The sequence below is a fragment of the Protopterus annectens genome, chromosome 3.part0 (assembly GCF_019279795.1).
Source record: "Protopterus annectens isolate FY-2018-M chromosome 3.part0, PAN1.0, whole genome shotgun sequence".
Taxonomy (NCBI): domain Eukaryota; kingdom Metazoa; phylum Chordata; order Ceratodontiformes; family Protopteridae; genus Protopterus; species Protopterus annectens.
In genome coordinates, this window is record NC_056731.1 from 1,332,780,236 (window position 1) to 1,332,796,001 (window position 15,766).

Consider the following 15,766-nt stretch of genomic DNA (forward strand, 5'->3'; position numbering starts at 1 on the left):
ACTTGAAACTCAATCCTCTGAAGTGCAAATTCCAACTACCAGAAGTTACATATGTAGGTCACTTATTTACAAGCACTAGCTTATGACCAGACCCATCCAAGCAAGTAGACATTCTTGAGATGCCAGCACCGGATAATGTTCAAGCTCTGCAAAGTTTTCTTGATATGGTCAGCTATTAGGGCAAGTTTATGCCAGACTTCAGTGAGCTGACAGTGCCTTAGAAAGAGTTGATGCACAAAACGGTTGCATGGACTTGGTTAGAACAGCACCAGAGATTATTTTAGAGATTATTAAGAAGAAAACTGCCACCCCATCTAAATTAAGATACTATAATGTCAATCAACCAGTAATTGTTTCCTATGCTGCTTCAAAATTTGGTCTTGGCACAGTTATTCTTCAAGAGGGCAGACCAGTAGCCTATGCATCTAGAACTCTTACCCAAACTGAGATACAGTATGCTCAAATTGAGAAAGAACTTTTGGCAATTGTGTTTGCATGTTCGATGTTTTGTGATTATATTTATGGTTGAGCTATTCAGATTAAGACTGCTCATCAACCTCTAGTCACTATTTTAAAGAAGCCTATGCATTCCACTCCAGCAAGATTACAAAGAATGATGCTCAAATTGCAAAAGTATCATTTCAAAATGGTCTATACAAAAGGAAGGCTTATTTATCTGGCTGATACCTTATCCAGAACACCCAGGAATACAGCAGAACAGCTTGATGCAGAGAAGTTTGACTTTGATGTCATGGAAGTGCATCATTTTTCTACCATGAGACTTGATGAGCTGAGAGATCATACAAAGACTGATCCAATTTTGCAAAAGCTCAACCACTTCATCAATGTTGAATGGCCATCAAAGCAACCTAGTGCACCGCCTGAAGTGAAACCTTTTTTTCCTTACAGAAATGAGATGCTGATGGAAGATGGCATTATTTTCAAAGGTCCTAAAATTGTTGTTTCTACTTCCTTACAATGTGAATATATCCAGATTTTGCATTGTGGCCACCAGGGTTCTGATTCTACCAAAAGAAGAGCAAGAGGAATTGTATTTTGGCCTTCTCTAGCAAAAGACATTGATAAAGTACTTTCTTTTTGTTCATTGGGCAATATTACTAAACCACATTTGCAAAATGAGCCACTTCAGCTAAGTCAAGTTCCTGAACTACCTTGATCAACAGTAGCCACTGACATATTTGTGTGGAACTATCAGCATTACTTAGTGTTGGTAGACTCTTATAAGAACTGATTTGAGATCGATTTTCTACCTAACCTAACATCCACTGCTTTTATCACTAAGTTGAAACATCATTTTTCAATCCATGGTAGTTCACAGAAGCTTATCTCTGACAATGGTACCCAATTTACCAGTCAGTTGTTTCAGAAATTTGCAAAGGAATGGGACTTTGTACATGTTACTAATAGTCCTGAATATCCACAGTCAAATGGACTAGCTGAACATGCAGTACAGAGTGCAAAGCAATTACTAGAGAAGTCAAAGCGTGACAATATTGATGTCTTTTTGAATTTACTCAGTCTCAGAAACATACCCAGTGATGATATACGTGGCTCACCTGCTCAGAGACTTCTATCTAGGCAAACCATAACAACCTTGCGTATCAGTTTCAGTTTATTGAGGCAGAAAGCTGAAAACAACAGAGCAATCTAAGCCCAACTATTCAGACAGTGTTCTTTCCAGAAGTCCAGCAATGATAAATTGAGCAGATTTCTTTGTCCATTGAAGGAAGGAGAGATGGTGAGGATACAACCGGCAAAACGTTTCAACTGGATTGGTCAAGTAACAGGTATATATGCCGTGCCAAGATCCTACTTTGTGGAATCTGAGGGTGTGGAATACAGGAGAAATCACAGACATCTTCTTCCTGTATCAGAACCAAAATCACACCATCTTTCCTGTGATACAGACTCTAGATCTCAGAGCAATCTAGACAATGTTCCTGTTGCAGAATGTGTTTTATCTCCTACTTCCATTCCTGATGATGTTCCTGATGTCACCAAAGTTGAACATTCAGCAGAGACAGTCCCGGTTGCTAGATGTCACATGATTTGGTCATATTTTCAGACCTAGTGTGAAATAGACAGCAACCTGGACATAATTGTCTATATGCATTTAGTTCTGTATAATTGCATGTTAAAGAATTATTTCTGTACCAATTGTATGACAATTAATGTCGTCGGTAATGCATGACTCATTTCTGAAAGAGGGAGGATGTAGAACAGTGTGTGTGTGTATGTGTGTGTGTGTGAGTGTGTGTGTGCGCGTGTGTGTGTGCGTTGTTCCTTTAAGAAACATTTCCAAGGACAGCACATGCAAGCTTCAGTGCCATTTTGAGAGTGCAGCCAGAGTGTGAACATGTATGAGTGTGATAGTCAGTTTGTTTATAAATTTATCTAAGTTAAAGTTACTAAACCTCACTCCTGATGTGTTGGCGCATAATAAAGTTGCTTGAACAGAACCCGCAATTTTTCATCTGTTTTATCATGACCAGATGACCGACAGCTGGCTATACCTCATATTGTCACATCCACTATATTAATTAATGGTAAAAGATCATACTTACACAAACAGTAATAATCAAAAGAATAGCCAAATTTGCTGGTAGGCTTCTAAATAGATCATACTATTGTTTGACTCTATACACAAACAACTGTCTTGAACTACAAAAAGCTCAGACTCGAACAATGGTTGGCAGAGACAGTCACTCACAGCCTGCTGCTGTAGACAACCCCCCTCCCCAATCTTTTCCCAGTGGTTCAAAAAACAATTGTTCCTGCCAGCTGTTCCGGAGTTGACGATTGCTAAACCAAAAACTTGGGTGGAGCTATCCCCTCCTCACCAAGCTCCTTCTGGCTAGATACCAGCCACAGCCCAGATCCCCACCTACTTTTAGGTCAGCCAATCTAAGAGATACAGCTTCTTCCCACCAACAACACACTATCACTAATGGCCCAGGCCTTCACCTATTTTTGCTACATACATTTTCCTGCCAGCTGCACCCAGACCTTGATTGACAGCTTATCTCCTTGTGGACTTTTTTCCCCACCAAAAGACCTGGCCCATGAATTGGCTCTGGCCTCAAACATGTCACCTCCCTTCACCTATTGGCCATTGTCCCCGCCTGCACCTGTGGTACTATATCCTGGCAGTTTGTAAAAAGCCTTGATCCAATAAACTTACATCCCACCTGCGTGACCAATAGAGAAGACTCAAACACACCCCTGAAATCTCCCCTCTGGCCAGATTGCCTCATCCAATTAAATCTGCTTTTCACTTTTCAATAAACCTATCCAAATCTGTCTTCAGTCATCCAATGATATTATTACTTTACAGTATTCATCCATTCAGACATCCTCTTACATTCTCTTGATTTAAGTGGCAACTTCGGCCAAGAGGATTATCCAATAAGACTTTCAGTTTCAGCAAAGTAACCAATCAGTTCTAAGCATTTCCTTTCTCCGATGTTCCCTGATTAGTTAATGAATATGATTTTTTGACTTGATGCTTGCTAATGTAACTCTACGATTTTCTGTATTTTATATAAAAGCACAATATTTTACATGTCTAAATCACACAGCACTCATCGGCCCTCTATCCTTTGTAAATCAGTATAACTTAACAAAATCCTACCAGCTCTTGCAAGAAACAATCAATTTTGGGATTTTATTTTTATTGTATCTTTACGATGTTTACATTTTGATGATTAAATAACAACAAATAAAAATAACCAAAAATACTTATACGTTGGCACTGTCATACTCAGCTTTCTTTTAATTTTGCTGTGGATTTTGAGTGGAAACCCATTCTGAAACACAAACCCTCTGAGAGACTGGTTAGGGGTACCGTTATGTACTAACATCTTAAAATATTATATATAGTTAGGTCAAGTTAATTCATATAATCTTAAATAAAAAGAATAAGTAACCAGAAATAAATAATCTAATCAATATTTATATAAAAATATCACTTGATACATCTATACCAAATCAGATTAGCAGTCTCCAATCCAGCAACCATTCATGGAGACTCCTTGTATTTGGTAATAATATCTAAATTATGGAACTCTCTCCCATCTAAGATTATTTCTATCACTGAAAAATTATTTACTTCTTAGATTTGTGCATGTGATAACTGATGTTTTCTACTTTCACCACAATTAATGACACTAAATGTGATCTTTTATTATAAATTCATGTTGCACACTGTATGGATATGTACATTATTACTAATGTAAAATTGCTTTTTGCATTTATTTTTGTTGTTGTTAATTACTGTATAATGAGTATTACATGTTATACCACATGTATTTTTGCTAATTATTGTAGTTGTCATTTTTGGAGTTTTTTTTCCCTTGGACTTCATTGAAAGCGAGCTTTCTGAACTCAGTCAGAATATCCTGGTAAACAAATTTAAATAAATAAAATATGCTCATTGTGTCAGTCAATAGATGCGCCACTGCTTAACATTTCACATTTATTCAATTTTAATCACACTGAATGAAGGACATCATATTTGTTTAATATTATGCCGGCTGGACACCACACGTTTTGTATAATAATCTACTAGCAACATGTTTCTAAATTGCACTGTAACAGAACAAGCCACATATTGCCTGCCCTGGGCAAAGACTGAGCACAAATTTATAATGTTAAGAACTACAGTACTGCCTATCATGATTTCCAGAATTTTGTGGCATGCAAATGAACACACATAGTGAAACCAATAGCACTTTGCAACAAATAGCCTCATATTGCACAATGCTGACATGTTTGCATGAAAAATACAGACTGGTTAAATTCAAAGTCAAAAGTCAAAGTAAACTTTATTGTTATTTAGGATAACACAAGTGCAGCCTAATTGAAATTCCAAGCATCAACTCTCCAGAGAGTACATAGGAAGCAAGGATAACAAGAACAGTATAACATTTCAATTTAAAAAGATATTCAATACAAGACCCACAGAAGGGTAAATAAACCAACAATAACAGCAAAAACACACAAGCCCCCCAGACAGTCATAAGAAGAATACCGTACATAGCAGCTTGACAGTGTAGGATTGCACATGTTAAGATTGTTCTCCTTTGTTCAGCTGCGCCAGACAAACAGCAGGCAATTGCACATGAATAAGAAATTATAATGCTACATCAAAGGATAAAAAAAAAGATTTTGCACACTTTTCAGCTGAGCTACATATTGTGAATGATTACTGACTAAATAATCATTAGCTGGTATCAGAGTTTTATAAGTCTCAACACTGTTCGGTAGAAGCTGATTAAATATCTGGTGGTCCTGCAGCGGATACTCTGATATCTCTTACCTGAAGACAGTTGTGTAAATCAGCCATATGCATTTAATGCTTCATGCTGTAAAGATATCCTGGACTGATGGTAAGTTTGTGCCCATGATTTTTTTGGCAACTCGCACCACTCTCTGTAGCATCTTTCTTTCTGCTATTGTACTGTTTCCAAACCAAACTGTGAAGCTCCTAGTGAGAATGCTCTCAACTGCTCCTCTGTAGAATGTGTTGAAAATAGTAGGTGGGAGCTTTGCTTTTTTGTGCTTTCTGAGAAAGTGGAGATGTTGGTATGCTTTTTTGACCAACTGTTCAGTGTTCACAGTCAAAGAGAGATCCTCCGAAATGTGCACTCCCAAAAACTTTCTAGATTTGATGCTTGTCACCTCTTCATCATTTATCATTTATCATGAGCAATGAGTGTGGTGTTGACCTTTTCCTGAAGTCTATAATGATCTCTTTTGTTTTACTGACATTCAGGTCAAGGTTGTCCTTAGCACACAGGTCAATCAATGAGTAGACCACAGTGAGTAGACCTTGTATCTTTCATCCTCCCATTTGATGAGGCCCACGTCCATAATATCATCTGCAAACTTAATAACGTGGTTGGTGTTGTATTTTGTAGAACAGTCATGCTTGAGGATGGTGAACAACAGAGGCCTTAGCACACAACCCTGATGAACACCAGTGTTGAGTATTATGCATCCCGAGGTGTTGTTACCCGCACATGTTTTCTGAGGTCTGTTCGTCAAGAAGTCGAGGATCCAGTTGCACGTGTGCTTGCTAACTCCATGATGTACAAGCTTGTCAGTAAGCTGCATTGAAACTAATGCATTGAATGCCGAGCTGAAGTCAATAAGCAACAGCCTGACATAGTTGTTTCTTCCCTCCAGATGATCAAGTGAGAGGTGGAGTGCCATTGAAATAGCATCTGCAGTGGATCTGTTAGCATGATAAGTGAACTGTAGACATTCAAAGTATGCAATCAGTCTATAAAAATATAGACAGGTAAGCACATTTCCAAAAGCCAGTATTGCCTTTCTTTCCAAGAGTATGAACGGCTTCTCCGCCGGGTACATTTCTGTTTCAGGTTCACTTGGGCATACATTAAAGCATTTTAATGTTTGCTGGTGTAACTGTCCTGAACAGCTGTTTCACAGTGATTACCACATAACCCAGAAGGTTGATGGTAGGTGCAGTCTGTTCACCTTGAGAGTATTTGTACGGCCATCTTGTGTCCTTACTCCTTTTCTGTCAACTGCATGTCATCTCCTCAGGGTGCTGAGTGGAGTTTAATTTTACTTAAATTATAAATCCTGCAATCTGTTTTATTTTTTATTACTGTAAAGTTCATTTACAGGCCTTAGTCTGCAACTGCCAGAGTGACTTTGCTTTAGTAACAAGCTAACAACACCTGATGTTCACACTGAGACCTCTTTGTTCTTTATAATGTGCGACAGAATGTCATATGATAGATCACTACAGGAGGTGATTACCAGAACTTACTAAGGTGAGTACTTCTCTTATTACATTGTACTATAAGAAAACTGATGAGGTGTCATGATGATCATTCCAGTAAATACAGCACTACTTCAGGAGCATTTTATGTGAATAGTCATTATGCACTAGAGTCATAAATAAGGCTGCTTAGAGCAGCAATGCCCACACCTCCATCTTTCTTTATAGTATGGATGAAAGCTTTACTTATTATTTACTTAAACTTTGTTAACCAGGATACTGATCCATGAGGACCTACTTCAGCCAATGTCTGTCATACATGAAATAATTTATATAGACTAAGCATCATATATAAGCACAGTTCAAGACAGAAGGCAAAATGAATAGATAACAATATCAAGTCATTTGTTGAAGTATCTTGTAAGACAGTATTAGATACAAGTATTACTCTGTGTGTATTTGAAGCACAAGTAAACAAACTGGAATGAATCAGTAATCCAGTAAAGTAGTGTGAGGTGAGAAACTGCACAAAACAATTAATTTCTTACCTTCCTGAATGATAGCAGACAGAAGTTAATGCTGAGAATCAGTGGCATAACTATGGAGCTTAAGCACCTCATATAAGGAGTGGAGGGGAAAAATGCAAATTATACAATGACACCCCCCATTAATATTCCAAAACTTGCATGCTGATTGGCCAGCATGCCCGTTGTAAATCCCACAATATACCAACGGAAAAAGGTCCGGTCTCCCGCACTTTTTTCCGTTGGTATAAAGTGTCCAAAACTTTTTTTTTTAATTAAAAAAAAAACAAAACAGAGCAATGGAGAATTTCTTTTCTCTGTTGCTTCCATTTTAAAGCATTGATGTACTGGGTATGCGTAGGAACGCAAGTCCCATATGCATGCGCAGTATATCAACACAAAGAAGCAGTATAGCACCACCAGCAGAAGAACAGTAATGCGCCATTATACAAAGACATTATTTAAGAAAAGTAAGTTTTTTTTTTCTTAAATAATGTCATTGCATAATAGCAATAGCCAACTCCATGGTTGTGGTATATTGAAGATTTACCCACAGTTGGCTTTATTTAATCACTCAGGCTTTGCCCTTGTGATTAAACCACTTTACTGCCATCCGTGGGTAAATCTTCAATATACCACACCACGTCGTCAGTTATTGCTTAAGTAACAGTGAGGCAGTTCTGAGCAATGCCATAGTACAGTGTGTGTGGGTGAGTGTTTATAAGAAAAGGGTCAAACTAAGGCAGTTTGAGTAAAGAAATAAACATAATATAGGGAAAGGGAAGAACATTAAAGTAAGGGTGAGATTATTAAAAGGGGAGAGAATCAAACTGAATGCTGTGCTATTGCGAAAGCCAGCAGCATGGAAGACAAGGAATGACATAAAAAGGGAAGAAGACAAGAAGCATGAGGAGTGAGATAAGACAGCATTAGCACCCTACGAGAAAGGGAAGTATATGTTCCTTCTCACAGACATGCCGGTTTAACTAGCTGTGAGATAAAATAAAGTTAGAATGCAATATGAGATGGCTGTTTGTGGCACAGTGTGGCCTGTCTTATAGAAAAGCACTAAACGATGTCCTAAAGACTTCAGGATTTGTTAACTAAGTCACGACTACCGATACTGTAACTGAAGGTGCTATCAGAATGTTGCTTTTCTATCCTCAGTCATTGATTTCCCTTCACAGCATGGTTCCTCTTGCTTTATTAACTGCAACAGTAGTAAGCAGGGTTACTGCTGTTCATGCTCCCAGTCTCTAGATTTCCTAAGTATTAATTAGAAATGTTATTTCCTTAAGTGAAATAACATTATCTAAGGATACTTTCAGCTTATAAAGCTAGTGTTCTGATGTACTCATTGTCTCAAGAAGAGTTATTAATATCGCTGTGAACTGTGTAAGAAAGAGTTATATGAATGACTGTCACGTACCGATCACTAACTTTTGTCATTGTACTTCAGTCATGTTAGACTTCTTTTAATATTTTGCTGTAGTGTTCTCACATTTAACCATTGCTATTTTAGATATACCTCCCAAAACAGCAACTGGTACCATTAGTTTACAAGTAGTGGATGCCAATGATAACTGCCCACAAATAGATCAAACGTCATTGAATATCTGTGAAGATGCACAAAGCATTAACATAACAGCAACAGATCTTGATGGTGATCCATATGCTGGTCCTTTCAGCTTTAAGATCATCGATGAACCAGAAGGTACAGTGCAAATGTGGAGCGTTGGAGAAACGTATGGTAAGAAATGTTTCCTTATATCAGCTGTGCAAGTGTGATACTGTGTTGCAGTAAAGACCAGAATGTATCATGTCTAATATTGTCTTTAATGTAGACATCCAGAGTTTTTTTTTTAACTGTGCAAATGCAAACAGACCAACTGATGAAAGGCAAAATGGGTTATGCAACTGCAAGGAGAACTAGATAGAAGTATTTAGGTTAGAAAAAAAAATGCTGGAGTACCAGCAATTAAGTAAACAAAGAAATATAATCCAGTAATATTTTTGAAGAGTACATTATTACATATCCAGAAATCAAAGTTATTTTAACTATTGAAACATGAGTAATAATATCCATTAAGCTGTTTATGCAAGCAATCAAGAGTAATTTGCCACATTATCTATTGGATATGATCTTGTATATTGTACCTTGCAGGATCCAAAGCCAGCAACTTTCAGACTTTCCAAGGCTCATGCTCCTCCCCTCTACCTGTACACTTCTTCAAATTTCATTTGCTTCTTGTACTATTCAAATGTGATCCCAGGGTTCAGCGCTTCAGCACTTCTTTAGTTTCAAGGAAGGGGAGGATTCCGTAAAATAACTCCAGATGACATTTCCAGAAATGTATTTCTTGAGGCCTTTGGAGCTGGCCAGTCTACATCCTACATGGTTTACTGGCTGATAAACTTATTAACCTGGTCTTGCAGTGGGCATGTAGGAGATGGACATGGTGGAACCCATACCCCATAAACCCAGCACGATACTGGTTTTCCTGTGAGGCAAAACCCCAGGGTCAAAGGTCCCTGAGTAGATGTCATTGTGGTGACAGCAGCTGCAAAAAAGGAGTGTCAGAGGAGAGCTCTTCTACCCATGCATCTAACAGGGAGCTCAGAGCTTTGGACAGATATGGAAAGTGGACTTAGGCTTCAGAGATGTACGCATAACGTGTGCTTAACTACTTAGCTCACTTAACAAGATTTCAGAGAGACTGGAACAAGGAACTGCCCAAGTCCCTTTCAGGAACTTTGCTTTGAGAGTCCTGCAAGACCATGGATTCAAAGTAAGCTACCCTTCAGTCTATCTCCAACGCATCCATGCAACTGTTATCTAATGTGCCAGATGGCACTTCTAGAGGGCTGGCCCTGGCATTTCTCTGTCCAGACATGCCTGCATGCATCTCTGTGATTTTGTGGAGAACTTCAAGACATCCTTTTTGAATGCCCCGTCTGACAGGTTTACCCTCTTTGGGCCCTAAGTGAAGGACATGCTTAATAGAAGAGAACAACATGGCAAAACCCTATCTGCCATAAGTATCCACTTTTCCAGTGCTCAAAGGAGCCTGACCTGCAATTAAAAGGCTGGTAAGAGGGTATGGTTTTGTAAGTACCAGATTATAGTAAACATGGAAAAATCCAAACTGACTCCTGTTCAGATGCTAGAATTTATAGGATGCTACCTGGATATCACTTGCAATCACAATTGTATGTCATCAAACCTCTGTGGTTCTTTCTCACTCAAAACCCCTGAAGTAATCCATTCTATGTTTTTTGGGCTCAGTGGCAGCCTCCATATCTCTTATTGTGCCAGATTTTACATGAGGGTGTTACAGTGGGAGCTTGTCAGTTCAGTAGTCTATGCCATACCAACTCATGCAGTTCCCGGTCAGTCTCATGAAGATCTATAGGCAGAACATTCAGTCTCTTCAAGTCTCTCTAGACAATCACTTTATCTTCTGTTCTCTACTGGCCACAGTCACCACAGACACTTTCCTTCTGAGGTGGGGTCATTTCAAGGGAACACTGTCCAAGACACATAGATGTTGACAGAGGCCAGTATTCAAATCAATGAGATGAAGATGAGAGCAGTTCTCCTAGCACTGCAGGCCTTCCAAGATTTCCTCACCAAGGATATGATTGCAATTCTGACAGAAAATATCAGTGGTCTGGTACATCATTAAACAAGGAGGAACCCATTCTTATCCCCTGTGTTAGGCAGCCATCAGGGTTTGGCAGTGAACAAAGTCTTCTCTCAGTGTTTTCTGGTTGCAATTCACATCCCTGGGAAATATAATGTATTAGCAAACAAGCTGAGTAGGTCCACTTTTCTGCCTCTCGAGTGGTCTCTCAATCAGTTGGTGGCTGTCAAGATCTTCAGTCACTGGGGCCAGCCCAGCTACATTCTATTTGATACCATGCCAGTCACCAAATGCAGCAACTACTTAGCCCTGATTCCCCAAGAATAAAAGTCAGCTAGAGATGCTCTGGTCTACACTTGGCTTCCAGGTCTGTTTTTCCTCCCATTCCCATCATAACCAAGTTCCTTCAGAAAGTGATCTGGTGCAAGGCAAAGGTGATTCTCCTCAATTTCTTTTGGCATCAACAAACATGATTTATCTTCATAAATCTCACATGTCCTGACTTCCTCAGAATGTCCAGATTTGTGCCCCATATTTTTGGTCTATTTATGGTTTTCTGTCAAATTGCTGATGATTAAAGTTATTAACTAATGACAAACATTTAAGTTTCAAGACTTCATATCAGTCAGAATATGCATGCTAACACAGACCCTGTTATTCTTGCAACTTTCTAAGTTTATAAGCGCAATATTCAAAATCTGTCCCTATTTTGGGTCTTTGTCCCCCCATTGTTTTTGGCTTTGTCCAGATTTATTTCAATGTAAGAGTTAAGAGGCATGCTCCCCTTTCTGTGGCCTCACAGAAACACTTCACAATGGCGAAATCCTGAAAGATCGAATTTTATATGGCTGAGACCATATAATCAAACTTTCGGAATCCCGACATTATGAACGGAGATCTGCATACAGCGCGGAATGTGAGATTTCCCTTTTCCTCGCTGTAGTGTGATCTCAGAGTTGGAATATTTAAGTAGCAGGGGTGTGGGGGATGCAGTGAGGCTTGCCTCCCTGCAGAAACATTTAAAATGTTGTTGTTTTTTTTTTTTTTATTTTTCAGAATTTTAGTATTCCGAAACATCGATTATATGGTCTCGATCATATGAAATTCGATGTTTCGGAATTTTGAGATTCTGAAGTGAATCCGGCCTCACATTGTATATCCTCCCTGGTACTGGAACCTCTTCCCAACTTGATCTGTCATCCATCTGGCAGGCCTCACCCATACTGCTTGATTTCTCCATTTCCTATGATGGCCAGAAATTCCAGGCTTTCTTCCTCTGTGCTCCATATTTTATCATCATCTTAAAAGCCTTCTACTAGAAAGTGCATAGAAGGAATTGAAAGAGATTTACCACTTGGGTTTCTTCTAAAGTACTGGATGACTTTTCATCCATGCTATCTTTTATTTTGGAATTATTGGCATTTTTATGTCAGGCAGGTTCTACCTATTCCACTAATGAAGGTACAGGTAATTCAAATTTTCATGTAGGAGAGGACAGCATTTCTGTTGCTTCACTGAAGTTATCTGTGGCCTTTTTGTGGGCTACCTTTCTCCTTTGACCTCCATTAAGGGATCCATCCCTACCTCGAGATTTTACTGTCTTCTTACAGGCACTCATGAAGCCTCAATTTGCACCTGTTGCTATGCTGGAACTCAACACTTCGTATATGGAAAACTATTTCTGGTTGCATTTACCTCAGCAAGGAGGATTTCATAACTTCAGGCTTTGTCTTCTGAGCCTCCTTGTTTGGTATTTATCAAAGATAGGGTCTCTTTTCAAACCAACCCTTATTTCCTCCTCATGTTTACTTTAGACTTTGTCCTGAGTCAGGTTATTACCTTGTCAGTCTTCGTTCCTAATTTCTCAGACAGAGGATAATACACTTTACATTTACTAGATGTGCATTGTCAATTACTGCTCTATTTACATTGTGCCAAAAATTTCAGAAAATTTAACCAACTTTTCATTTCTTTTCCAAAGCAAAATTGGGAGTCAGTGTCTCCAAGGTCAATCTATCCAGCTGGTTGTCCGGTTTTGCATTCTTTGTTTAAAAAGTTAATGGATTGTCTTTACCTGATAAACCTAAAGCTCATTCTGATAGAGCTGCTATAGCTTCTACACCCTTCTTTCCTAAAGTCCCTGTTGATGATATCTGTACTGCGGCTACTAGGATCACTGTTCATATGTTTATCTACCACTGGAAGTTGGGCTTGCAGTCTAGGTCCTAGGCTTTATTTGGATCCACCATGCTCCAGAATATACTTCCATTAGACCTCCCAGGTTTTTAGTATCTGGTGAATTTGTCTCAACAGTTGAGGCAGACAGAAAAAACAATAATGGATAAGAAAGTTATGTACTTACCATAACTAGCTCCATGCTGTTTTCTATCCATCTCAGCATTCTGTCCCACCATCTCCCTGCCAAATTGTCACTTTCATTTTGGGCTCTTGATTGAGCATACCATACCTGTCTGGAGGCTTGTCTTACTTGCAGTGATGGCATTATTTCATTGTCATTTTAGATCATGTTTCTATGTATATATGTATAGGAATCACTTTTGTTATAGGAAGGCAGATTCAATATAAGGAAGTGTGAAGGCAGAGGGGAAATTTTGGATAGAGTGGAAGAACCTAAACCTTGGATCCAAAATTTGAAAATTACCGGCTTTGGATCTGGTCAGATTCAATATTTATTTACTATCTATTTATTTGTCTTTTGTTGACTGGGGTTAGTCGAATTGGGTCAAGTTACCCATTTCATTGGAGACCCGAAAAGAAAAGCTCCACACAGAACAAGACAAAAATACAATATATTAACAATGCAAGAAGTATAATCATGCTGAAATGACAGATCAACAGGCAATATACAAAAGAGCAAATCAAAAATGGGGAAGAAGATAGAGTATAAAAGTTTTTATGCAAAAAATAAAAAAATATCAATGTTTTCATATTAACATAACAAATAAACCAGAGCTATATATGTTTTGAACTTATAAGATAAGACAGATAAGAGAATAAAAAGTAATACTGAGGAAGAAATGGAGACAGAGAAAGCATAAATGAGAGTTAAGTATAAGGAAGTAAGAGAAAAGTAGCAGAGAAGCAAGAAAGTTAATCTGTTTTGGAAAAAGAATGTGAATAAAGCATATGACTGCTAAGCAGAGTGAAGACAGGTTGCACATTATCTGTAATATTTTATAAAGGAAAGCAGGGTATGATTAAGGGAGACTGAGTTGGGAGTCAGGTAGGGTGGTTGCAAGAATAGGAAGGTGTATTAGCAAGTTAGTTTTTTAGTTCTTTTTTGAAGAGCGAGGTAGATTTGATAGAACGTATATTACAGGGGAGCTTGTTCCAAATATGAGATATTGAGCATTTATAGAGCAATTTGCCTATTGATTTGTTTGGCTTGTTGGTGTTGAGTAGTAATTGTTCTGAGCTATGGAGATGACATGCAGGTACACAGAGTGATATAAGAGTGGACAGAGAGGGACAGATTGCGGGTTTGTTAATTAGTGAATGGGCCATTTGCAGCTGAGATAGCTGGAGTAGTTGAGGGAACTCAAGCCAGTGTAGTTGTTTAAGAGGGAGGTAGTGGTGAGATTTGTAAGGGAGGTTACAGGTAAATCTAGCAATTTGGTTGTAAGTAATAATAATATACCCAATATATCCAACAGATGAGATGGAAGGAAGATGACAACACAGATCTAGCTTTATAGTAACTACATAACTTTTGTTTATTATTGTACCAGCAAACTCAAGACTGCAGCTGCTGTCTTCAGCACTTTTTGATTATCCCAGAATGCACTTAGACATCCTGTAACTTGACCTGATGCACTTCACTGTGCTTTCTGAGCCATAGCTGCAAGAATCAGCTTTTCCCATAAAAGCTTACTGTTTTTAGTATGTGTGTCGGGAGGAGGTGTAGTGGAACAGCAGTTAATTCCCAATGGAGATCTTTGCCACCCAAACTGCAATCTGCATATTTAGCAAAAGAATATTGGCAATTATAAAGAAATAGCTGAACTGAGTCTGGAGTTCTGCTGTCAGGTTGTATTATAGTACAGGACATCCTGCATAAGGCTATGTTAAAAATGTATCCTTGGTGGGCTTAACTTTCATGGAATGGGAACTAATGAGCAGCTGTTATATAAAGAGTAAAATGTCTACTATTATGTGCAATAGTAACTTGTGCACCAGAACAATAACATGTTTGTTTATAAATGGTGTTTATTTCAGCACCTCACATACACATCAAGTAAGGCTTGTGATAATGTTACTTCTCCATATGTTCCAAAAATCTTCAATGTTCAGTAATATATACAACATGCTTTTTATTTTGTTTTCCTCTTCATGTCCCTTTTTAAATTTATGCTCAGATAGAAAGTATGACTTCAAATAGTAGCACCAATGATTAAAAAACAAGGATGTGAGAAAAATATTACCCTTTTACTTCTTTCATGAAATAAAAAAAGCAGATTTTAAAGGCAGTGCTCACATCATTCTTCTGAGGCACCATCTGCATGAGTTGGTGGTTGCTCAGGTAGATGTAAAAGATCCCACAGCACCTATCAAAAAGACTAGCTACTCGAAGCCTTGGGCAAATTTCCCCTCGTAGTATTAATATCATCTTGTGTCACACCTGAAATAGGTCATTAGCCTAGTGGGACTAACCTGGTCAACAAAAGATAAGGAAAATAAATACATAAAAAAAATATGAAGTGACAAATTGTAGCATTCTTCATGCACATCATTTTAATTGCTTTAACCTCAGCAAGAGCCTGCCTGGGTGTCCTTCAGAGTCCTACAGCAGCAGAGAGAGAGAAAAG

General features: G+C 38.4%; 1 protein-coding gene across 1 annotated transcript in view; it reads left to right on the forward strand.

Annotated features, from left to right (window-relative positions):
- LOC122796735 (desmoglein-2-like) overlaps positions 1 to 15,766 on the forward strand; it is a 1,204,637-nt gene that overhangs the window by 924,363 nt on the left and 264,508 nt on the right. Inside the window, exon 11 of the mRNA XM_044065444.1 lies at positions 8,819 to 9,046. Coding sequence (XP_043921379.1) covers positions 8,819 to 9,046 — 228 coding nt within the window. The remainder of the gene's footprint in view (positions 1 to 8,818; positions 9,047 to 15,766) is intronic.